This window comes from Emys orbicularis, chromosome 7 (genome assembly GCF_028017835.1).
Source record: "Emys orbicularis isolate rEmyOrb1 chromosome 7, rEmyOrb1.hap1, whole genome shotgun sequence".
Taxonomy (NCBI): Eukaryota; Metazoa; Chordata; order Testudines; family Emydidae; genus Emys; species Emys orbicularis.
This window is the reverse complement of record NC_088689.1, coordinates 130,437,254-130,460,229: the sequence shown is the minus strand read 5'-3', so window position 1 is coordinate 130,460,229 and position 22,976 is coordinate 130,437,254. Positions and strand designations below refer to the sequence as shown.

Below are 22,976 nucleotides of genomic sequence, written 5' to 3'. Positions count from 1 at the left end.
GGCACTAGGCCAGCACTGGTGGGGGCAGTGGGATGGGCACTAGGCCGGTGCTGGCGGGGGGGGGGGAGCAGGGAGGATTTGGGTGATGGGGTCGTGGGGTGGGAAGGGCACTAGGCCAGCACTGGTGGGGGCAGTGGGATGGGCACTAGGCCGGTGCTGGCGGGGGGGGGAAGAGGAGGAGCAGGGCGGGCGCCAGGAAGAGGGGCGGGACTCGGGCTGGCGGACGAGGGACGAGGGGCGGGGCCCGGGCGTGTGAAGGGAGGGGGCAGCGAGCAGAGCCGGGAGGGGGCGGGGCCAGCACTGGGGAGGTGCGAAGTGGGAGGGGGCAGGGCCGGGGCCCTCGCTGCTATTAGCCGTCCGGGAGTGCCCGTCCCACGGGGTCCAGGCCCTCACAGCCCGGGCGTCTGTCTCCACACCTAACATGGCCGCCGCCACTTGCCCTCCACGCTACGGGCAAGATGGCAACCCCACTCTTCCGGCGACACCCAAGATGGCGTCCGCGGAACTTCCAGCCACACCCAAGAGGGCTGCTCGAATCTGTGACGCTACTTCCGGTTGGGCAAACAGGAAGTTGCTCATTGTCCGTTGCCCCCGAATCCCTGGCGGGGGGTTCCGGTTTCGGCAGCTGCCTCCGTCCCCATGGAGACGGGCGGGGGCCGGTTCGGGGTGTCGGAGACCCTGGGGGCCCTGAACGCGGCGCTGAAGAAGGAACCCGGCCCCCCCGCCTCCGTCTGGTTCAAGGAGAGCAGCGCCCGGAACCTGCGGAGCCGCGATTTCCTGGCCCCCCAGGCCGCGCTGCGGCCTCTGTTCGCGGGGGGGCAGGTAGGCGGGGAGAGCAAAGGGGGAGGGGCCTACGGGCTAGCGGGGGATGGGAGAGGGAGGAGCCTGTGGGCAAGGGGCGGGGCCTAAGGCCAAGCGGGGATTGGGAGAGGGAGGGGCCTGTGGGCAAGGGGCGGGGCCTAAGGCCAAGCGGGGGTTGGGAGAGGGAGGGGCCTGTGGGCAAGGGGCGGGCCTAAGGCAAGCGGGGGATGGGAGAGGGAGGGGCCTGTGGGCAAGGGGTGGAGTCTAGTTCTGGTGAAAGGTGACTCTGTGCCATGTTTGGGGGGAGGTGCTGCACAAGTCAGCCACGAGGGGCTCAGCCCTGAGTTTGAGGCAAACAGGCGGTGGGGGATTCCTCGAGGGGGCTGCAGAGCCGGGGGTGACCCTGAGGAGAACACATTGTCTAGGACCAGTTGTGGAGTGTGCTGATTACAGGCACTATGTGTAAATGACAGCGCGTGGGCCAGCTCCACACTGGGACACAGCAACCGTTTTCCCGCAAGTAGCAACTCTACATACCTATTTTGCATGAGAGGTAAATAAAACCTTAGGAAAGTGTGAAAGCTGCAGGGGAATTTAACCCAAACTGGAATTTATTCAGTGAACAGCCTGAATCTTGCAAAATGTATCTTAAGAACTTTTAGTAACTAGAACCTCTTTCACTTCTCATTCAAAATCACCTCAAATGGCATGCCCCCCCCCTTACTCCTGGGGGCATTCTGTGACAAAGAATTGAAAAATATGTGCTAAAAAAAGTTAAATTCTGTACACAATATTTTAAAACGCCGCCTAATTCTGCAAATTTTATTTGTCAAAATAACACTACATAATTACCCCCATTGAAGTTATTTGGGTAATTTATTTCAAAATACCTGTCCGCACGTATGTCTGTAACAATACAGGCACCCACAAAAATCCCCCCCAAGTAGAGAGTTAAAGAAACCTCTATGACAACCCAGTTCCAGTTTCTCTGCCCCCTTCCCACCCTAGAGCCCAGTCGGGAGGAAGACACCAGGCCCCCCCCCATCAATACACCTGAACCCCCTCCTTCCCGGAGCCCAACCACGGGGGGGGGGGGGGCAGCCCAGATACCCTCAGCCCCTCCACCACCCAGAGCCCAGCTGCAAGGCTCCCCCTTGCCGAGACACCCCTCCACCTCCCCCCCAGATCCAGAGGGAGAAACAGCCCGATGCTCAGTCCCAGGCTTGCAGAGTTTCCTGCTCAGGGCATGCTGAGAACTGCAGCTGCTAGGAACCCTCAAGCTCCCTCTCCCTCCCCCCAGCAGTGTCTTCTATGTGCAAGCGGAGCTTAGGGACTCGAGCAGCAACTAGCAGCATGCAGCCCATTTCTGCAGGGGAAAGGAAATTCTGCACGCACAATGTTAATTTCTTCAAAATTCTACATTGCACAGTGGTGCAGAATTCCCCCAGCAGTACCCCTTGCACCACACTGGGGTCCTAGGCTCACAACGGGCACCGAAGGGACAGCAGCGCCTACTACCATGGGCTGTAGTAACTGCCTGAAAGTTTATGAATCTAACCTAGATTGGTGAGATTCCAGCTAGTTTCTGTCAGTAAGAGTGAGGAATTTGCAAGATGACACACTGGTATTAAAGAAGGTGTCTACTAGAGGAGCTTTTCATAGGTCTGTCTTGTCTTCTTGCAGGTTCCCAAAGACATCATAGAAGATGTGATTTCACTAAAATGCCCTGGAGTACCACCTCTCCAGAGCTGCCAGCAGACCGCACTGGGGCTGACTGTTCAGTTACAGAGACCTGCTGCCTTCCAGCAGGTCCTGAATTCTATTGCTGAGTTCACAAAGCCTTCCCAGTCAGCAAGTGCGCAGAGTATCATCCTCAACTGCACACCCCTCCGGAGCCGGAGAAGCCTGGACATGCTTAGCCTGAGCAATCTGAGAGCCATTCTAGTAACTGACCACTTGGCTGAAGTGCTCAGAATACAGGGGTCAGTGGATTGAATTCTCCAGCTCTTTAAATGCTCTTCCTTGGACGTTTTACAGGCTCATGCTCAATGTGTAAGACAGAGCGAGGAGTTTGTGTTTGATACCAGTTCTGCATGGTGAATGGTGTTTGTATTTGATTCTAGGATGAATGTCCACCTGGTTCCTGCTGTGCCTGACGAAGGAATCCAGAAGTTCCTGCACCAGCTGAGAGTTGACTGGCCCTCAGAGTTGGAAACGACATTCATTCCTGAGGATGTTTTGGCCTTGAAGCAAGTCCTCAGCCAGTGCCCTCATGCTACAGTCCCAGGACCGGAGCCAGGGCAGACAAGGCTGGCTGATGATGTCATATTTAAAGTGCATTTGAAAAACTTCCTGGCGCAGCAGAGCTTGGAGGGCTATGACCCCAACCTAGATGTCTGTCTTGGTAAGTGTCACACGTTTAACGTTTGCTGTCTGACTGGGTGGGCACAAGGCTGCAGTTGCTCTATTTTCATACAGAAAACAAGGGGCGTTTGGTCTCAAATCCCCCTTTTCCACTCCTGGTTCTGGCGCACCAGCCTTTAGCAAGTCATGGCCCCAAAGGACACTGAGTGAGGCAATAACAGCTGGGGTGGAGACAGGGTGCAAAGAACCTGTACCTCCCTTTCTGAGTCCTCTCCTCCTCCTTGGCAGTGACTGAGGAGAAACTGCGGGTCCTGGCAGAGCTGCGACAGATGGCCCTGCGCTGTGCGGTGAGTAACCCTGCTGCTCTGGTAAACAGGGAACCCAGAGCGCCTGCCCTGCTCCTTCCTGGGCTTGGTGGGAGCACATCTAACCAGGCTGCTGCTTTGCTGCAGGGCACGGGGCCGGGAGGCTGCTGCAGGGTGGTGCATGTGGTGAGCTGTGAGGGCGAGTTTCAGCAGCAGCAGGTGGATTTGCTCTGGAGGATGTTGGACCTGGGAGCTCACACAGCCTTGCAGGTGAGGCATGTCTCTGACTCCCCCATTGCTGCCTCCCATGGCAGCACCCAGCAGAGGACAAGGATGGGAAAGTGTTTCCTGCTGCTGTGTGAAGTTGTCTGGGTTGGGGGCAGGGGTGTCTGAGCATGGCTCCCTCCGATTTCCCCCAGGAAGAACTCATGGTGAAAGGGGACCTTATCTCCTTGAAAACCTTCCTTTTCCTCCTCTGTAGCCTCCCTCTGCCCTTCTGGCCGAGCACTACAGGTGAGAAAGGCAGTGTCCCTGCCCCCGCAGACCTTGATGCTAAGGTGATAGGGCATCGGAGGAGGGGGGTAGACGAATCACTCACAGCACGGCTGGTTTCTTTTGACTGAATAAGCTGTGACATTACAGCGGTCTGGGAGCATCCGTTCAGAGCCGGGGCTCAGGTTTGTGTATGGTGCCTATCACCCTGGATCTAAGCACAGCTGAACGGCTGGTGAAGTGCAAAAGGTCAGGGAGCCATTTGCCCCAGGATTCACTCTCTCCTCCTCTCTCTCAGAAACACCTCGTCTGTGGGCCAGTGAAGGTGGCTAACTCCCCCCCTCCTGTGGGGGCACCCCAGTACTTCCAGTAAGTTGGCACTTACCAGGACTCTGCTGCAGCCGTTCAGCCGAGCGCGTTTCACTGCGTTCTGCTCGGGTGGCTGATAACCAGGGTGTTTAGTCCTTCTGTAAAAGTGCTGGCCAACCGGCCGGCGCTCAGGCCCGGCTCCAGGCACCAGCTTGTCAAGCAGGTGCTTGGGGCGGCCGCTCCGGAGAGGGGCGGCACGTCCAGGTATTCGGCGGCAGTTCGGCAGACGGTCCCTCACTCCGCCTGGGAGCGAAGGACCTCCCGCCGAATTGCCGCCGCAGATCGCGATTGCGGCTTTTTTTCTTCTTCTTCTTGTTTTGGCTGCTTGGGGCGGCCAAAACCCTGGAGCCGGCCCTGCCGGCGCTGTAGAATATTCTGTAACCCTCACAGTGCTTCTTCAGCCCAACTCCTCTGAGTGGCTCGCAGCACTGTACAGAGGTGGGTAGCACAGCCAGAAAGGAGGCGTAATCGAAGTTACATAGGGAGCACTGGGAAGAGAACCCTGGTGCCATGACTTCGTCTCCTCTTCAAGCCATTAACCCTGATCTGCACAGCCCTGCAGGGCTACAGCTCACGTCCGGAGGAGCAGGCCTTGGCTCTGCACCACCTGCACAGTGGAGGGCTAGTGCTCTGGGGTGGGGTCACTGGTTAATGCGGTGAGAAATGGAAAGAGAGGGGAAGCCCTTCTTACAACGTCTGTCCTGCAAAGACACTGTGGGGAGGTGAGGACAGAAGCAGGCAGGCCTGATAGAACTAGGCCGGGGTGTTGGTGCTGGATTGACAGCTCACTGCAGCATCTCTGATGGGCAGGTCTGGGCATGGACAGTCGCGAATCCAACCTGCTGTCTGCCCCCATTTCTTGCTCTGCTCTGGCCAGAGATTCTGCCGATCCCTGCGTCAGTGCATCAGCCAGGGACCCGGGCAGGAAAGAGGTCTGCATCCTTAGGATTCTGATCAACGGCTTTCTGATTTCCTCAGCCACTGAAAGGCGAGAGAGGCCGCTCGGACCTCCTCTCTTCTGCTTCCTGTGAGGGGCCCAGCTCGATGAGGTGCGCCAAAGGCCCAGCTGCCCTCACATCATGAAGCAGCGTCCCATGTTACCGGTTCAGTAGCAAAGGGGCCTAGTCTCTGGCAGCGTAGTCAGGAACACCGCCTTTCAGGGAGCTGGTTTCAGTTTGACGCTGTCCTGGCTGCACGGAGCTCAGCCCCAGGTTGTTTTCACAGCCGGTCCCAGCTTGCTGGGTTGCCACTCTGCTGCCCAAGAGAAACGAGACCTGGTCTCTTAGCCCAGCCTCTCTGGGCTGGCAGAGCTGGAGCCAAAACCCTTGCAGGCAATGGGAGTGGGCAGAGATGTGACCAAGGGGGGGATTCATTGCTACAGCAAGCCAATAAGAGTGCCCCTTTCTGCTGGGTGGCTCTTTTGGACACTGTCCGATCCCCAGCTCTGTTGGGTGGGCGTTGCCATGGTACTCCGATGGGCCAGGGCGGTGCCAAGTGCAGCTGAGAGCTGGCAAGGGGACGATAGCCCTGGGCTCTCTTGCATCACTGCATTTATTCCTCCCAGGCTCCGCAGGTGCCAGATGTACGAAGCCTCGGTCATGAAGTATGGAGACCTTGTTCAGGGTAAGGCTTCTGCCTTTGCTTGGCCAGGGGATGCTTCCTCCTGCTGCTGCACCTTCATTGGCCCAAGGAGACCAGGCAGCCCCTGGAGTCTCCTCGCCCGCAGGTTGCATTAGTGCAGGCAGCCGCTCACCAGGGCTAGCGGCACCCGCGGCTCCTCCTGCTGCCCATTGGCTGTTGTGTGTGTGTGTGTGAAGGCTCAGGCGTGAGAGCCCTGCCTCTGCAATTAGCTGCTGGAGGAGTCATGGCTCTTCTCTCCCCGGCAGCACTACACCACGCTGCCGCAGGCCTGCTTTTTCCAGAGTTCAGAGCCCTTCCGAGCCGCAAACATGGTCCGTGGATTTCAAGCAGATTTGCAGGGCCCGGCCTTTCGGTTCTCCCAGCCCAGATCAGCAGGGACTGAAAGTCATTCCCATGATGGGTGTTTGATGAGCCTCCGGGAAGGGTGGTTGTCCGGTGAGGAGGCGTCCAAACCACCATCACCAGGCTACTAGCTGGGGCCTCAGCAGAGACCAATCGCTTCACAAGCAACAGCCAGCAAGCTCCCTCTTGCCCCCGGGGCAGTCTCCTGGGCAGGGCTGAGGTATGCTGATGGAGAGAGAAGTGGGGAGCGTCCCCAGCCAGGCCAGCATGGCATGTGGAGAGAGGGGGCGCTGGCCCCCACAGCCATACCCCAGTCTCCTGCACTAAGCTCGCAAAGCCCATGTTCCCCAGGTGGCGGCTGGGCTGCCCCCCCGACGTGCCCTCCTCTTCTGGCAAGAAGTGGACTGGGGCTGAGAGACCTGTCCCAGCGATGACCACGAGGGCCCTGCTCATGGTGTTTGACTAGGGAGTGTGCAGGCTTAGCAGGGGGGCATGGCTGGTGGGCTCAGCCGGGCACTTCTAGTTGCATGTTCTTTGCCACATTTTCTGCGCAGATGACTCTTGGACTGAGATCATCAGCGTCTTGACATCAGCTGCCATCAGGTTTGAAATGCTGAGTACAGCCCATCAGAGTCAGGTAAGCACAAGAAGGAACCACGTTGCTTTTCCTTCCTGGTCACTAAGAGGCAATCCCTGTGTATGCTGGCCCCTTGGCCTTAGAGGGGCCACAGGGAGTGAGCAGCATCCCACCGTCTAGAGGGGCTAGGAATGCAGGGAGGACAGCCAGCCAGGAAATGTGGGAAAAGGCAGTCAGTACGTTTCAGGGAAAGGACTCTGAGACAGACAAGAACCCGGGAAGCCGTGACCCTGAGAGACCTAGGAGATAACACAGCAAATTAGATAGGAGCTTCTAATGCGATATTGTAGTGGAACAAGCCATTCTGAGCTGCAAACCCAGAGCAAGAAGGCAACAGCAAGTCTCTTGACAGTCATGTGCAGCATTGGTTTTGGGTGTGGCTCTTGGCACCAGGAGGAGAGGGACAAATTAGAGGGACCTCAGGGACAAGTAACAAAAATGGGGATGGGTCAGGAGAGGCTTAGGAGGAAAGGTTAGAGCTAGACAGCTCTCCCGTGGGCTCCCAAATGGCTAAGGAGCAGGCCTTTGAAGGAGGTTAACGCGGGGAGGGAAAGGAATTGGTCAGGGTGCGACTACAAACAAAGGGATGAAACGAAGCAAAGGCAAATGGAGGTTGATGATCAGGAATCCTTTGCTAGCAGGGAGCTCTGGTAGACCATGCATTGGTCTCCCAAAAGCAGGACGGGAGCCCTGTTGCTTGGAACGTGGGAATGATCTGGGGGGCCTAGGTGTGACCTGGTACTTGCCCAACTCTCCTTCCCCCAAGAGAAGGCCAGGGTCAGATCCCACCAGGGGAAGTGTGCAGGGGCTCATCGGAACAGGGAGGAAGTAGGCATTGCGGGGCAGACCACTGAGGGAAAAGTGAGAGCGGAACGGAGCTGGTTTCCCCCCTCAGATTATCCTCGACCTGGAGGACAGCAGCATCTCCACAAAGGGGACGAAAAGCGGAGCCTTTGTGATGTACAACTGCGCTCGGCTTGCTACGCTCTTCAAAACATACCAGCAGGCTGTGGAACAAGGTGAGTGCCAGGACGCTCTGCTCCGCTCGGGCCCCAAACCAATTCAGGGAGCGACCCCTGGGAGCGACGGCAGCAATCGGCCAGGCTGGGCCTTACTGCTCGTCAGGGCCCATGGGAGGCTCCAGGGACTCAGGGTGGATGGACTCGTAGCCCTTGGTCTGACTGATCCAGAAGGCAGAGAAAATCCTTTGTGAATGGGCCTGCGACAAGCAGTCTGACAAAGCCACTCCAAGGGGTGGGGTCCAACAAGCCAGGCAGGCCCGGCCCACTCACCAAGCACAGCAGGGTTCAGGCCAAGGGCCCCAGCATCATGGCGGGAAGGTGCTGGGGAAGGCTTCCCCCTGCAGTGGGGTGGAAACAGCACCAAGAACCATGGATGATGCGACTGAGGCAGCTTCGCTCGCTGGGAAGGATCTTTTATGCCAGGTGCCTCCAGGCATCAAACCCCTGCCTGTCTCTGAGCTGCTGCCAATCGCGGCTCGTCCCCGGATCTGTGCTGCCACAGCTGTGTAACCGGGCGCTGAACTTCTATTCCAGGTGCATACCCGGCCTTCCCCCCAGCATCAGAACTCAACTTCTCCCTGCTCAGAGAAGAGGTGAGTGGCCCAGGGCGAGGGCTGGGACCAAGAGACCCATGGCTGGAGGGGCTGCCAGTCAAGCTTATCCTCACTCCGCCCACAGCCATTTCCTCCTGTATTTGGGAGGGGTCAGAGCCATTGGGCCACTGGAATCTCAGACAGCCCAGAGTTCACCGGGCCTGAGGGCTCTGTCCTCCCCTGCCCGGGCTTCCAGTCCAGTGGAGCTACCCGAGCTGGGCATGGGGTGAGGGGAGAGAGCTCCGGAGGCTGCTGGGAGGTGACTGACATTTGTATTCCTTCCATAGGGCGAATGGCTTTTGCTGTTCAACTACATCCTTCCCTTCCCAGAGACCCTGAGCCAGGCAGCACAACTGCCCCTCTCCAGCAAAGGGACTCGAATCACAGCCAGCACGGAGGCGGTGAGATCTGCAGGCTATCCCCCGATGAGGGCTCTGGCCAAGCTGGCTTGCTGGGGACAGAGCCCCAGGCCGATGTGAGGGCTGCTCCTGGCTGGCACCAGCCTGGAGGTTTGCAGGTTGTCTGTGGAGCACTGGAGAGGGCTGCTTTGGCGCTAGAGCCACTGTTCTTGAAGAGGTTCATTATACGGCTGCAGTGCCTAGAGGTCCCAGTCAGAACCGGGGCCTGCTGAGCCCTGTAGAGTTCAGTCTGATCGAACACAAGCTGCAAATTAGTTCGGCAAACAGGAGTGCAGGGAGGACAAGCGAGAGCCTGCAGGGACTAAGCCTGGCTGCTGCTAAATAACCCTCTTCCGAACAGCTGCGGCCCTTGCTGCCTTGCGGGGGCACAGCACTGTGCCTGGCGGGAGCGGGGTCTGCAGGAGAGCATGCTGCCCTTACACGTTAATTCATGGAGGGTGGGACTGATTACAGGGCAGCGGTGAGAGGGACGAATGGGGGTCCCAGGCTGACAGGCCCAGCAGTGTGGAGGGGCAGTACCGGGCAGGAGTGGAGAACAGGGAGCTAGTCTCCAGGGCATTGCCCCAGGGGACTGTCCGAGAGGAGAGAACCCCAGCAGTCTGGCCATCACCTCAACAGCACAGAGAAGGAATGATTCCAGGCAGAGGCAGGCCGGCCCCAGGTCCAATGGAGGCAGCAGCACAAGCTGCTTTGCTGAGAGCAAGAGGAGCTCATGCTCTGTGGCCCACGCAGTCCTTGGCCTCTCTGCTGAGCTGGCCAGGCCCACGGTGCCGTGGGGCCCTGGCCACTGCTGTTACAGGCAGGGTGCTAGCCGCCTGTTCTGCTGGGCTCCTTGGGGCGTTTGTTTAAAGCAGTCATACAAGCCAGCCTCTAATTGTGGTTCTCCGCTGGGACTGAGCCCCAGGCTGCTCCCTAGAGCACCTCCTCTGGGAACCCAGCACGTGTCAGCAGGAGCCCCGCGTTTCTCAGACCTCCCGTTCCTAGCCCCAGGGAGGAGAGGGGTGTGGAGCTGCTAGCTCCAGCCAGGCAGTGCTGGTCGTAGGGGCAGCCGGCCTGGAGAGAGGAAGGACTGCAATGGGGTGATCGACTAGGCAGATTGGGATGGGTGTCACTGTGCGGCCACCTAGCAGGGAGCGTGCACACGGTCCCTGACCACCCCCCGTGGGAAGGAGGGTCTCTAGAGGCTCTGCTTTGTATGGCAGGTGTGCAAGTTCCTGATCCACCTGAGCATGGACTTCAGCTCCTACTACAACCGCGTTCACATCCTGGGGGTAAGCGGGGACCCTCCCGGGAAACATCCTGCTCTCCCTCCCGCCTGCCCGGCGACAGCGGCAGCTGCTGCTACTCTCCCGCCCACCCGGTCACGGCGGCGGCAGCTGCTGCTCTCCCTCCCGCCCGCCCAGCGACAGCGGCAGCTGCTCTCCCTCCCGCCCGCCCGGCGACAGCGGCAGCTGCTGCTGCTCTCCCTCCCGCCCGCCCGGCGACAGCGGCAGCTGCTGCTGCTCTCCCTCCCGCCCGCCCGGCGACAGCGGCAGCTGCTGCTGCTCTCCCTCCCGCCCGCCCGGCGACAGCGGCAGCTGCTGCTGCTCTCCCGCCCGCCCGCCCGGCGACAGCGGCAGCTGCTGCTCCTCTCCGTCCCTGCCACGGCGGCGGCAGCTGCTGCTGCTGCTCTCCCGCCCGCCCTGCAGGCTTCAGTGCCCAACTGGGCGTGCCCCTCCATGGGAAGCGAATGGGATGGCAGTGCACTAACGGGGTGCCCAGCTCGGAAAGCCTGGCCTGCTGGCTAGGGCACGCTCCCCCTGCCCAGCTCTCAGCGGCGGAGGGCACCCCATCCAGCAGGGGGGCTGCGAGAATGGGGAGGAGAGGAGGAGGGACTCCAGGACGCCTTCCCTACACTAAGCAGGAGCTGTGGGGAGCCCTGCCCCTGCTCTCACTTGCTGCCCCCTCTCTTCCAGGAGCCACTGCCTCACTTGTTCAGCCAGATGTTTGCTCGGCTACAGCTGATGAGAGGAGTGAGAGACATAATCCACAGGGCCCTGGCTACCCTCCACCTGCCTCCGCTCAGCCAGATCTGAGCCCTGCGGCCACCACACGAGTGCCAAACGGGGAGCGCAGAGTCTGTTCTGAAGCTGTTGTTAGGAGTTAAAGGGTTAACCCTGTTTTAGAGGGTGGGGGAGGGGTTCCCCACAGGTTTAGTTGCTCTCTGGAGGGGCTGGTTGTTTTGGAACAGAAGGGGTTAAATGCCCTTACCACAGCTAGTGCTGGGGAGAGGAGGCGGCAGCCGCCTGGGCTCTGCCTCCCAGTCACTGATGCCAAATGCGGAGGGGAGGCCGGGTCCCAGCCACTGCCAGCCCTTCAGAATCGGTCTGCCTGAGCCCCCACCCCAAGGGTGGAGTGGGGCACCCCAGCAGGCCAGGCCTCAGCCTCAGTTGTGTTGTAACAGGTGGTTTTAACTGGCTGAGGTCCCCACTGGCCCCAAGGACGCTTGTCCCTGCCCCGAGCCTACAGCCTTGGTGTTTGGGTCCAAATACACATTGTTATGGAGCAGGGGCTGTTTTCTTGTGTAACCCCCGCCGTTCCAGTCCTGGGCCCCCGCCCACAGCTCTGCCGCACCCCGATCCAGACCCCCGCCCACAGCTCTGCCGCACCCCGATCCAGTCGTGTCCCCCCCCCCAGCTCTGCCGCACCGCGATCCAGTCCCCCCCCACAGCTCTGCCGCACCCCGATCCAGTCCCCCCCCAGCTCTGCCGCACCCCAAGCCAGACCCCCGCCCACAGCTCTGCCGCACCCCCATCCAGTCGTGTCCCCCCCCAGCTCTGCCGCACCCCGATCCAGTCCCCCCCCACAGCTCTGCCGCACCCCCATCCAGTCGTGTCCCCCCCAGCTCTGCCGCACCCCGATCCAGTCCCCCCCCCACAGCTCTCCTGCACCCCGCCCAGACCCCGCCCACAGCTCTCCTGTACCTCGATCCAGTCCCCCCCCAGCTCTGCTGCACCCCAAGCCAGACCCCGCCCACAGCTCTCCTGTACCTCGATCCAGTCCCCCCCCCCGCTCTGCTGCACCCCAAGCCAGACCCCCGCCGTTCCAGTCCTGGGTCCCCGCCCACAGCTCTGCTGCACCCCGATCCAGACCCCCGCCCACAGCTCTGCCGCACCCCCATCCAGTCGTGTCCCCCCCACAGCTCTGCCGCACCCCGATCCAGTCCCCCCCCACAGCTCTGCCGCACCCCGATCCAGTCGTGTCCCCCCCCACAGCTCTGCCGCACCCCCATCCAGTCGTGTCCCCCCCCAGCTCTGCCGCACCCCGATCCAGACCCCCGCCCACAGCTCTGCCGCACCCCCATCCAATCGTGTCCCCCCCCACAGCTCTGCCGCACCCCGATCCAGTCCCCCCGCCCACAGCTCTGCCGCACCCCCATCCAGTCCCCCCCCCACAGCTCTGCCGCACCCCCATCCAGTCCTCCCCCCCCAGCTCTGCCGCACCCCGATCCAGACCCCCGCCGTTCCAGTCCTGGGCCCGTGCCCACAGCTCTGCCTCAGGCCCTTCCCCCACTGCTCCGTCCAGACCCGTCAGCCCAACACAGGCCTGGCAGGCTCAGCAGTGAAGTGAGGCCCCACAGCGAACTGGCAGGACCCTGTGGTCTACGTGTCCGTGTGGCACTGGCTGCGCCGCTGCTACCAAGCCCTGACAGTACCAGCCTGAGAAAGAGAAGCTGAAGCTTTCCTGCCCCCAGGAACACGAGACTCTCCCAGTCAAACACTAGCCCCTGCAGCCCCCAGGGCGGTGCCCATGCACCAAGACAGCGCCGTACCTGTCCTGGCCAGCTGGTCCCCGGCACCATCTTCCTTGTTTCTCCCAGGCACCTGGCTCCTCCCGAAGGATGGGGTCACTTCCATCTTCGCGGTGCAGCCTGGCCAGCTGGTGACTCCCGCTGTGGGCAGTGCTGACCGTCAGCCAACTGCATTGGTCACGGAGAACAGCGTGCCTGTTGCCTGCAGCCCCCGTGCCTGCCTAGGCTCCTCCGGGGACTGCCCTTTGCTTTGCTCTCCTGAAGAGCCACCTCTGAAGGTCACTCGGGCTCTGCCCTGTCTCCCTGGATGGTCCAGGTCAGGCTGGTGTGCTGCGAGGGCGCAGGGCAGCGCACGGGCCACCTCCCCCTGCGGTGCAGTGTCCCTCGTTCTGTGCTCCTCACTTCCCCTGCAGCTCACCTGAGCGACTGGCCCAAGGGCCACGGAGCTGTCAGTGCACAACAGCTGGGCTGCACAAAGGGGCCTGGCACAGCCTCTGCAAACTGCAATCCAGAGCTATGAAATATGCATGTGGCGCTTGGAGAGCACGTAACCCCAGCCAGCACAGGCTGCAGGGCACCGAATTACTCAGCCCGAGCCGGAGAGGAGCCAGCAGCGCAAAGCATCTCAAAGCGCATCGCACCCTGGCCCCAAGCCCCCAGGGCAAAGTGCAGGCACCACCCACCGGCGGAGCCTGGGGATGGGGAACAAAACTGCTCATGGCCGCGGCACTCGGGGTCTGCGTGTTCCCCAGCAGCTGCCATCTCAGCTTGGGGCTAGGACGTCTCCTTCGTCCAGGTGGCGCTGTCAGACCCTGACACACAGCAGTGGGACCCCTTCAAGGGCTCTGCGGTCAGGACATGCTGTCGGGCACAGCCAAGCCAGGCAGCCCCTCAACGTCCATCCTGGAGCTGAGCAGCCAGCCAGCACACAGCATGCCGAGTGTGTACGCAGCAGGGGTGGGTGTCAGAACGCCTGGGTTCTGTTCTCAGCTCCATGGGACCCTGCTCGTCACTCCCACACCGTGACTCAGTTTTGCCATGTGGCAGACAGGGATCGAGCTGCCTTGCTCCAGCTCCCAAGAGGTATGGGGTTTCACCAGCACGGCAAGGGCTTGCAGCCCCCTGGGGTACGGGGCTCCGGAACAGCCAAGTGTTATTAGGGTCACTGGCGGGCCTGGGCAAGGCCCCGCTGGGTTCCCAGGCTGCTCTGCCCAGAGGGAACTGCCAGTGTTTGAGATGCATCCTCGGCTGACGTGCCAGCTCCCCGGGGACTAGGACCAGGGTGAAGCGGCAGGATGGGTGCCAGCTGGAGAGAGGGTTTAGAGGCTCTGTGGTTCCCGCGGCAACAGGCAGACAGCCTCTCCCCCCACCCCCCCGAAGAAGGCAGCTCAGGCCTTGCCATGTGCTCCCCTTTATTCCAAAGCCCCGCAGGCAGGGAGCTGCTGGGGACCTGCTCTGGCCCTGCACCAGACAATCTCCAGGCCCTGCCCGCAGAGCACACAGCCATAGCCCCGCTCCTCGCTTCCCCAGCAAGCCAGCTCAGCCACATCGGCCACGTGGCAGAACCTGCTGCCCAGGAAGACGAGGCTGTCCTGGCCCAGACGCCAAAGCGTCAGGCGCTGGTCCACAGAGGCGGAGACCAGCAGGTCCGGCCGCAAGACCCTGAGTCCCGTCACATGGGCCGCGTGGGCACATGGCCTTGAGAACGCCTCGAGCAGGAGAATGCGAGCCCCGGCGCTGGCTCCAGGGGGCACTACGGCCCAAGGAAGGGAGGGGGATGGCTCACTCAGGGCTGTATCCACAGCAACGAGACAGATGTGGATGGAGCCGTCATCACTGCCACTGGCCACCAGGTACCATCCTGCTGCTGTCTGCCGAACGTGGAGGCTGTTCACGCCACAGCTGTGAGCCTGGACAGTCAGGGACGGGGCCCCCAGAGCTGAGAAAAGACGAGCTCAATGACAACCAAGGGCACGCAGCTGCCGGGAGGTGCCCCGGGAGGCAGCCCCAGGCACTAGCTGCAGCAACTCCAGAGGATACTTCTACAATCAGTACAGACAGGAAAGCTGGGAAACACCTACCGAGGGGCTGCAGCTCTCCACTCGCCAATTCCTGGGCGGCTGCAGCATGCTCAATGGTGGCAGTTATATCCCAGAATGCAATACTCCCATCAGTGGCAGCGCTGCACAGGAAGTGTCTCCTGGGAAACCAAACACATTGTGGGAGGCTCCTGGCTGAACTAAGTGTAGATTGTTCAGTGCACAAACCAGCTGCCCTAGGTGGGACCCAATGGGGAGTCGGCAGCGATTCCAGCCCCTGCAGCGAGCCAACCTTTGGATCACGGCTCCTCCGTTCTCCATCATTTAATCCGACCACAGAGCCGAGGCCTGCAGCTGTCCTGGCCCTGGAGTGCTGGTGAGGGTAGGTTTGCCAGGCCAGAGCAATCTGCACACAAAGCATCCCTAGATCCCCGCAGGACGGAGACTATGGGACCACGTAGGCTCCTATCCGTGCAAGCTCCGCTAGGATTAATGGGAGGTTTGGCGGTCAAGAGCCAGGGCAAAGCTATCCTGAGGGTGAGGGGGCATGAGCCTCCTGTACCCCTCCCCTTCGTCTGCTCTCCTCCAATCACAGCTAAAAGTGTCTCTCCCCATCTAGCTGCAGGGAGGCCCAATGCGGCACAGTGCAAACGGTGCTCACCTCCTGTCTCCCGCTACCCTGCGCGTAAATGTCTCCACTTTCAGGACGCAGCGCTGGTGGTGAAAGGAATCGGCCACAAGCAGCAGCTTCTGGGCAGGCTCCAGCATCAGGAAGATCCTGCAGGAGCAGCAAGGGAAAGGCAGTCAGGGCAAGGGAGCAGGGGTGCACAGATTTCACTACAGCTCTGCCCAGGTGCCAATTCTCCTGCCCCTGTGGCTAGATTCAGCGTATGTTCTCCCGACCCAGAGAGGACGGGAGCAGCTGGGGAAGAGGGAGCACTTTCCAGCCCCTGCCTCACAGACTGCACACAGGTGGAGTTAGGGAGGCCAGGGGAGCAGCTGCTTTCATCGAGCCCACTCTGCTGCATCTCTTCCTCCAGGGCTTTGCGCCCTCTCTGGATCATACCGTGTCTCCTTCCCCTGGCAAGCTGGGACAGGCCAGCCCATGGCGGGGAACCAGGTCTCTGGGGTCAGAGCCGAGACTCCTCCTTACCGGACAGATCCGTCACTGCAAGCGGCAGCCAGGAATAGGCAGGGAGCGTCGGTACCAGCCACAACTGCAATGGACATGTACCTGGAGCAAACACAGCAACCAGTCAGCCCATTGGCCACCCCTGTGCCTGGGCACCACAGGGCAGCCCCACAGCACAACTACAACCCCCAGCACAACACGCCGCACAGCTCTGGCCTCTCAGAGGAGACAACAGTAGGGACTGAGTCCACACCCTAGTCCCTGCCTCCACACTGGGGGCGGCAGAGCCCACCAGCCTGGCAATCTCCAGGTCGACTGGAGGCATGAGGGACACTGGGTGAGCTCTCCAGGACAGGAGGGCAAAGTCCCATTTCAGCTGGGCCCTCAGCTATGTGATTGTGGGGGGAGGAGGGCTCAGCCTTCCCGAAGTCTCTGTCGACAGCATCAAGAGAGCTCTGGCCCAGACTGAAGGGCTGAGGACTGCAGGGGTCTCAAGCTCGCTCTCCAGGGCCATGACAGGAACTAGCTCCCCATCTGGCCCCAGCCCACATCCCTGTTTCCCTGGGGAAGGCTGGGGTGTTACCTGGTTTCCGGGTCCATCTTGATGACTCTGTGCTTGTTCCTCATGCGATCCCAGTGCTCGTCCAGCTGGTGGGAGGCCACGTGGATGACCTGGCAGGCCATGCCACTCCTGGCATCGTGGTCATAGCTGAGCAGGAGCCTGTAGCACTCTATCTCAGCCCTGCCCCCGGCAGAGAATAGGACAGCAGACCAGTCAGCTGTCTCCTCCTGCCAACTGCCACTGGCCACGGCCAGAGCTCTCACACTTGAGATGTGGTCGCCGATGGCTGCGAGTGTAGCCAATGAATGGGACGACTCACTGACGGCAATCACGTTGGCAGTCATGTCCTCGCTGCTGGTCACAAGGATATCCACCAGCCGGCCCCCGCGGGTCCTTATTGTGCCCACGTGCCGCACGCATGTCAACTCCCGCCCATGCAGAGGCTCCCTCAGCACGTGCTGCCTGCTGGGCCCGCAACTGCTCTGATAGACCAAGACGTCCCCAGACTTGATGTAAGCAAAGACCTCGGAAGCCAGCCAGCGGCCGTAACTCCACGAGCGGTGGCCCCCGCCACACGGCACACAGTGCAGCTGCTCGTTGGTCCGGGTGCTCCACAGCACAAAGTGGCTGGCGTGGAAGCCCAGCACCAGCAGGTTCCCATCAGGGGTGAAGTGCAGCTGTTCAATCCACTCCAGCCCTCTGCATGGCTTCTGCTTCCTGAGCACCTGCAGCTGCTGGTCCTGCACTCGCAGCTGGCGGTAGCAGCCGTCCCTGCCCGTGCTATAAACAAAGCCATCATGGCAGGTCACTGAGGTCACACCCAGCTTCCCATGAAGCCCAAACAGCAGGGAAATGGGACCTTGCACGGGGCGGTTTCCTTCCCCCTGAGAAGAAATCAAACCTGGCTTGTCACCTGAGTCTTTACAGACCAAACCATGACCCACAGGGTCATCAGCAGCATCCCCTTGTCCTGCCTTTAGCATCTGTTCTGTGCCAGATCCCAGAGCTGTGCTGCAGGGAAACAGCAGCAGGGAGCCCCTGCGGTCACCACAGACCAGAAGCCCCTCCTGGGGCAAGAAGGCAATGCTTGTATGCCACCTGTGCCTGCAGACTGGCAAGAGATAGCAACATTTCTCCACCACTGAAGCCACTCGTCCGGAGGAGCAGCAGGAGACCTCCAGCCAGAGCAGAACACCCCCTGGGCCAGAGGCAAAGAGCACACACCTGCTGGGATCCCCACCTGGGCACGCGGCCCAGCTCAGGCTGTGGACCTTCCCCCCATACAGCCTCTTCTCCTCACTTTCCGTTGGGCAGCAGAGGGGGAAGACTTTGACATGCCCCATCAGATTGCCCATGGCACACAGCACGATGCCCTTGGCTAGCTGCACAACTTCCAGGAGACTGTAGGACTGATAGTTTGCATCCTCCATGACAAAAGCCCAGCGTTTAGAGGCCAAGTCGTAGCTGTAGATGGCCCCCGCATCAGTCATCACGAGGAGCCGGCTTGCATCCACCAGCTTTATGGCCTTGGGGGATCCATTCCTATGGGGCGGGCTGAAGTTTAGCTGCACAAGGCCATTCCCATTGGGTTCAGGTCTTCTAATGTGCCAGAGTCTAACTCCAGTGTCAGCCCCACCTGTGGCCACCCAGCCCCGTGCCTCGTGGACAGCCACTGCCCTGACACTGCGCCCTTTGTGCCCTCTAAAGCTCTGAACAACCTCTCCGTTGTAGTTCCACACAATGCAGGCAGAGTCCTCCCCGATGCTGATGAGATAGTCACTCAGCAACCTGACAGACCACACCCTCGACTGGTGGCCATAACACACCAGGAGGCAGCGCACCGGATCATGAGGCGCTTGCAGGTCCCCAACATCCCACACCCTAATGCTCCGGTCATCCGAGGCTGAGGCCAATATGCCTTTGCTCTTCAAGTAGCAGATGCTAAAGATGACTCCGTCGTGCCCACTGACCCTCCTCTGGGGTTTTATCCTTGCTTCTTCATCGCTCCAGTCAGCCACGCGCCAGACCACAAGCTGGTTAAAGACTGTGCCAGCCACTACCACCAGCTCATCCCAGCTGTCTCCAACCAGATAAGCAGAGTAGAGGATGCACTTCTCCTCGCAGTGCACCTCCCGCAGGGTCCTGTGACTGGCATAGTCATAGAGTGCCACAGAGTTATGGCCAAGGGCCAACCCAACGTAAGTGAGGGTCCCTGTGCTGCCCGCCAACCACTGCAGATCCCATATCCAGTCATGCAGCTCACAGAGCTGGCAGAGTTCAGTCAGACTCACTTCCTTCCCTCGCACACACAGCTCCAGGACAATGAGACCTTTGCCCCCAAAGACAGCCAGAGTCCTCTGCTCGGCTTCTGGGGAGGGACTCCTCCGCTCCTTGATCCCATGGATGCGATGGTTCCGAAGCACGCTCTGCCAATGGCTCCCCGCCTCTCCGCCGTCAGCATCCAGGCTGTACACAACCACGTTGGGTCCTTCACCTAACAGGCAATAAGAGATCGGAGTTAACCCAGAGCCCTTCCCAGCAGTGCCCTCCCTGGGCCAGCGCAGCACCTGCCACCACATCGGGTGCCTGGTCCCACCAGAGCAGCACTTGGTGCCGCAGCGAAGGCTGCACCGGAGCTTCCCCTTCTTTGCCAGAGGCCTTCCCCTGTCTGCACTCACGCGACAGGGGGGTCCCGCAGGCAGCAGCCAGCCGGGGCAGGGGACGCCTGCATGGCGGAGGGGCCGCAGGGCTGAACCTTCCCAGGAAGTGCCCGTGGATGAGCCACCCCCAGTGGCAGGCGAGCGCTGACCAGCCCAACAGGCTCCGTGGTCGCCCGGGCGGAACCGAACCATGCAGACCCACCCATCGCCGCCCCACCAGGATATGTAGGCCTGCCTCTCCCCCTCCTACCTCCTCGGGGTACCCTGCCCCCCTCCCGGCTCGCCCCGCCTCGGGGTACCCAGCGCCCCCTCCTTCCTCCCTCCCTCCCCCACCCTCCCCGGGTATCAGCTCCCAGCCCCCCCCCTTGGGGTACCCAGCCCCCCCCATAGCTCATCCCCCCTCGGGGTACCCAGCCCCCCTCCCTCACACCCTCCCCGGGTACTAGCTCCCAGCTCACCCACCCTCGGGGTACCAGCCCCCCGCTCACATCCTCCCCAGGTACCAGCTCCCAGCTCCTTGGGATACCCAGCCCCCCCTCCCGGCTGACCCCCCCCCTCGGGGTACCATCCCCCAAGCCCCCCCTCCTCCCTCCCTCACACCCTCCCCGGGTACCAGCTCCCAGCTCACCCCCCCTCGGGGTACCCGGCTCAACCCCCCCGGGCTCCCGCGCCCGGCCCCACCTGCCACCAGCCGGGCTCCCCCCACGAAGCGCAGGGCCGTGACAGGCGCGCGCAGCAGCCGCGAGTCCATGGCCGGGGCTGCCCGGGGAGCCGCCATGGCCCCACGCGGCCCCTGACTTTACCCCCGGGCTCGCGCGAGCCCCCAGCCCGGCCGGACACGGGGACCGGAAGATCAATTCACCTCACACGCCTCGGCCCCGCCCACACTCCACCCACCAATCGAGAGGCTCCTTACTGCTCCGCGAGCCACTCCGCGTCCCGGTTCTCTAACGCTGCGCCCCATTGGCCGGCGGTCGCTAGGGCTGTTGCGTGCCCTGTTGCCAGCGTTCGGGGCGCCTGGGCCCGCTGCTCACGTGGCCGGCCCGCCTGCACCCCTGGGTTCCCGCCTCTCTCGTGCCGCCAGCCACTGCGGCTCAGCTCTGTGCAGCGCCGAGCACCCCGGGCCCCAGGCCCGCCTGTGGTAACAGGATTAATAGTTACATGTCCTAGGCACCGACCTGCAGCATTTCTAGTGGCCTCACCTCCAATCACTTGGTCTTCTCTTCAGCAGACAACCTGACACAAGGTCCTGCCCCCCGCACCGTTTCCCCAGGCAGGGTTGTAACATTACAATGCAGCATCACAACATGCCACCCCCCGTGCTGGGATGACACAAATGGTTGCCAGAGGGTCCCGAATCCTAACGCTGCTGCTAAGGGTGGGAGTTTGCAGAAAAAGCAGTCAGCACCTGGAAACACTAACATTACTAACGCCAGAGTCAAAGAGTTTTCAAAACTTTATTTTCAGGACAGACAGCCTGGCTTCTTTGCGCATGGATACAATAAATTAAATAAATATTAAATAAGGGATGGAAAACGTATTGGGTGCACATGAGGATATGGAAAACACAGAAAACCAAGGGCAGACTATGGTCAGTCACTTGCACATGCAACTGACAGTGCCAAGTCACTCAAAGGAGCTAAGAGTAGCAAAAAGACTGATTGCAGGCTTGGACTTGGCAGAGCCAATAAAAAGTCATGCCTTCTGGAGAATAACTAACATGACATCACATCACCCTATGAAGAAAGCATCCGAGCTACAACATCTTAAAAAAATAATGTACAAAATCCTCCATTCTTAGATTAGTCTCTGCTGGTAAAGTGGAAAGAACACAGGAAGGGGCAGCACCACCCCCAAAGCACACACCAAACCCAAGAATCCCAGTCAAGTACATACAGCTAGAAAGGGTTCCAACTGGTCAGATTCAAGCTGCATTGAACAGGACAGGTCATTGGAGTCCTGTTATATTCCTGCTACCAAACAACTAGGGTTACTCTCTTCCAGAAGACCCTTTACAATACACTCCTGCTACCTGCTCACTAAGTGGCAGCAGGGTTCCAGTGTGCACCTGGAAGAGAGCGAAATGCGATAAACACACTGTTAACCCTTTGCAGTGCCCGTGGTAGGAGATCCCCTACTGCAGGTTTGTTTCTGGATGCACATTCCTATGAGACACAATGTTGATAGGGTCCTCTTGGTCTCCTTGTCTGGGAGGGTTGCATGGTGGCAACATGCATTACTAGCTTAGTGCATCTCCTATTTCTGCTTGCGTAGCAGTATTGTAACACAGGAATAACTACTAGAAACATACCCGGTTCCCTAGTGCTGGGGCGACAGGACAACTCCCATTCTTTGGGGCAAATGTTCTGTTGAACATTTCAAACTGCTCCCAAAACCCAGAGAGAGCAATGAAAGGGAATTAGATTTCATAGCAACACTTCCCTGCTCCCGCCTTCTGTCATGGCTAATCCCCCTGCTTGGCAGGGTAACTTGCAGCAGGACTGTGGTCAGAAGTTCTCTCTCACTAGCATGGCATGTAACCTAATACTATTACACTGGGATAGAGCTGTGATCATCAGTGCATCCACCTGGCCTTAGGGCTAAACACCAGGCACTAAAGTAGCACACTGAGCCCTCTCCTCAGTTCAGCAGCCTTATAAATAAATAAATAAATAAATAAAGCCAAACCAACCAACCCAGCTCCCACCTCAGCAGATGGCTGCACATCCAACAGGCTCACTCAGCCCCAAGGGCTGCATGGACCCTCGCTTGTTGACTTTCCGGATGTACTAGCCGTGAAGAAATCCCATCTCCAGAGCTTGCAGTCATGCATTCAGCCCATGCCCTATGCTGTGGCAAGGCAGGGATCTATTCCACTCCTCACTACATTTCAAATTGTTTCCTTCCCACAAAAAAGAGACCACTGACTGAAATCTAAAGCAGTTAGGGAAGAAAATGCTTCAAGCTGAGGTGAGCCGGGAGTGACCAACTCCTCAGCACGTGAGGATCGGATGATGATACACAGAGACCTCTTCTGTTCAGTTGTCTGGAGAGAGGCACTGGAGTCACTCCCCCATGCGCTTCCAATTTGCTACAGAGACATTGGCATATATACGTAGCTCTGTGACTGGGGGGAAAGAATCACTTGGCAGAAGGAACCTTCAGGAAACAGTCAAACACCTAACAAGGCAGCCACACAAATCAGGGGGTTAGAGTGAAACTCTTCTCCCCCCCCTTAATCAGCTCTGCTGCTATTGCACATAAAAGCTTCCCTTCTCCCTGACAGTCAACACAACATAAAAGCATTTCAGAACCACATCAACCCCTGAGAAAGAGTATAATTCTAATGGTGAATCTAAGATCTCCATAGGCACACAGCCGCACCGGAAACACTTCCCTTCCTACTAATACCGGAGGACTGACACGCCTCTGCCCCTGATCAGTCTCACATCATGGGGCTGGAATTTAGGGAAGTGGCTTAATGCAGAAGCTCAGTGACCCCACTTCTCACGTTCCCTCCTGGATTATACAGCCTCCATACCAGAGGGCTCTGGCTTGGCTGACAGTGCTGCCAATTACTGGTCAAGAGAGACGAGATGATGCTCTGGAGATAATAGCAGCAGGACACTCTAGGGACAGAAACTGGCAGGTGCCAAGGAAACCCCTGGGAGGCAGCTAAAGAGAGACTGAATCCATTTCAATGGGGAAAAAAAAAAAAATCGAGACCCAGGATGAAGAGGGGTTGAAACTCTGCAGAGCCACTGACCGCGCCTTTCCCCTGAAGAAGGCCCTGCCTGGAGAGGCAAGA

General features: G+C 59.8%; 2 protein-coding genes across 2 annotated transcripts; one reads left to right on the top strand and one right to left on the bottom strand.

Annotated features, from left to right (window-relative positions):
* Positions 1-639: 639 nt before the first annotated feature.
* Positions 640-11,140, top strand: DALRD3 (DALR anticodon binding domain containing 3). Its single transcript, XM_065408106.1, has 13 exons — positions 640-822; positions 2,485-2,783; positions 2,925-3,205; positions 3,454-3,512; positions 3,618-3,740; positions 4,261-4,331; positions 5,896-5,954; positions 6,869-6,951; positions 7,847-7,970; positions 8,508-8,566; positions 8,854-8,967; positions 10,188-10,256; positions 10,941-11,140. The coding sequence occupies exons 1-13, from the start codon at positions 640-642 to the stop codon at positions 11,058-11,060; spliced, it is 1,644 nt and encodes a 547-aa protein (XP_065264178.1). The 3' UTR covers positions 11,061-11,140.
* A 3,047-nt stretch (positions 11,141-14,187) lies between these two features.
* Positions 14,188-19,946, bottom strand: WDR6 (WD repeat domain 6). Its single transcript, XM_065408316.1, has 6 exons — positions 19,850-19,946; positions 16,530-19,002; positions 15,968-16,048; positions 15,476-15,592; positions 14,857-14,975; positions 14,188-14,714 (listed from the first exon to the last, which is right to left on the bottom strand). The coding sequence occupies exons 1-6, from the start codon at positions 19,944-19,946 to the stop codon at positions 14,188-14,190; spliced, it is 3,414 nt and encodes a 1,137-aa protein (XP_065264388.1).
* Between the last annotated feature and the right edge of the window lie 3,030 nt (positions 19,947-22,976).

Excerpts from the sequence above, each read along its gene's own strand:
- DALRD3 (XM_065408106.1), top strand. The coding sequence starts at position 640 with ATGGAGACGGGCGGGGGCCGGTTCGGGGTGTCGGAGACCCTGGGGGCC. Across the intron at positions 3,206-3,453 it reads CAACCTAGATGTCTGTCTTG|TGACTGAGGAGAAACTGCGG; the intron begins GTAAGTGTCACA and ends CCTCCTTGGCAG. Across the intron at positions 3,741-4,260 it reads GAGCTCACACAGCCTTGCAG|AAACACCTCGTCTGTGGGCC; the intron begins GTGAGGCATGTC and ends CCTCTCTCTCAG.
- WDR6 (XM_065408316.1), bottom strand. The coding sequence starts at position 19,946 with ATGGCGGCTCCCCGGGCAGCCCCGGCCATGGACTCGCGGCTGCTGCGC. Across the intron at positions 15,593-15,967 it reads TGCAGTGACGGATCTGTCCG|GATCTTCCTGATGCTGGAGC; the intron begins GTAAGGAGGAGT and ends CTGCTCCTGCAG. Across the intron at positions 14,976-15,475 it reads AGGGTAGCGGGAGACAGGAG|GAGACACTTCCTGTGCAGCG; the intron begins GTGAGCACCGTT and ends TTGGTTTCCCAG.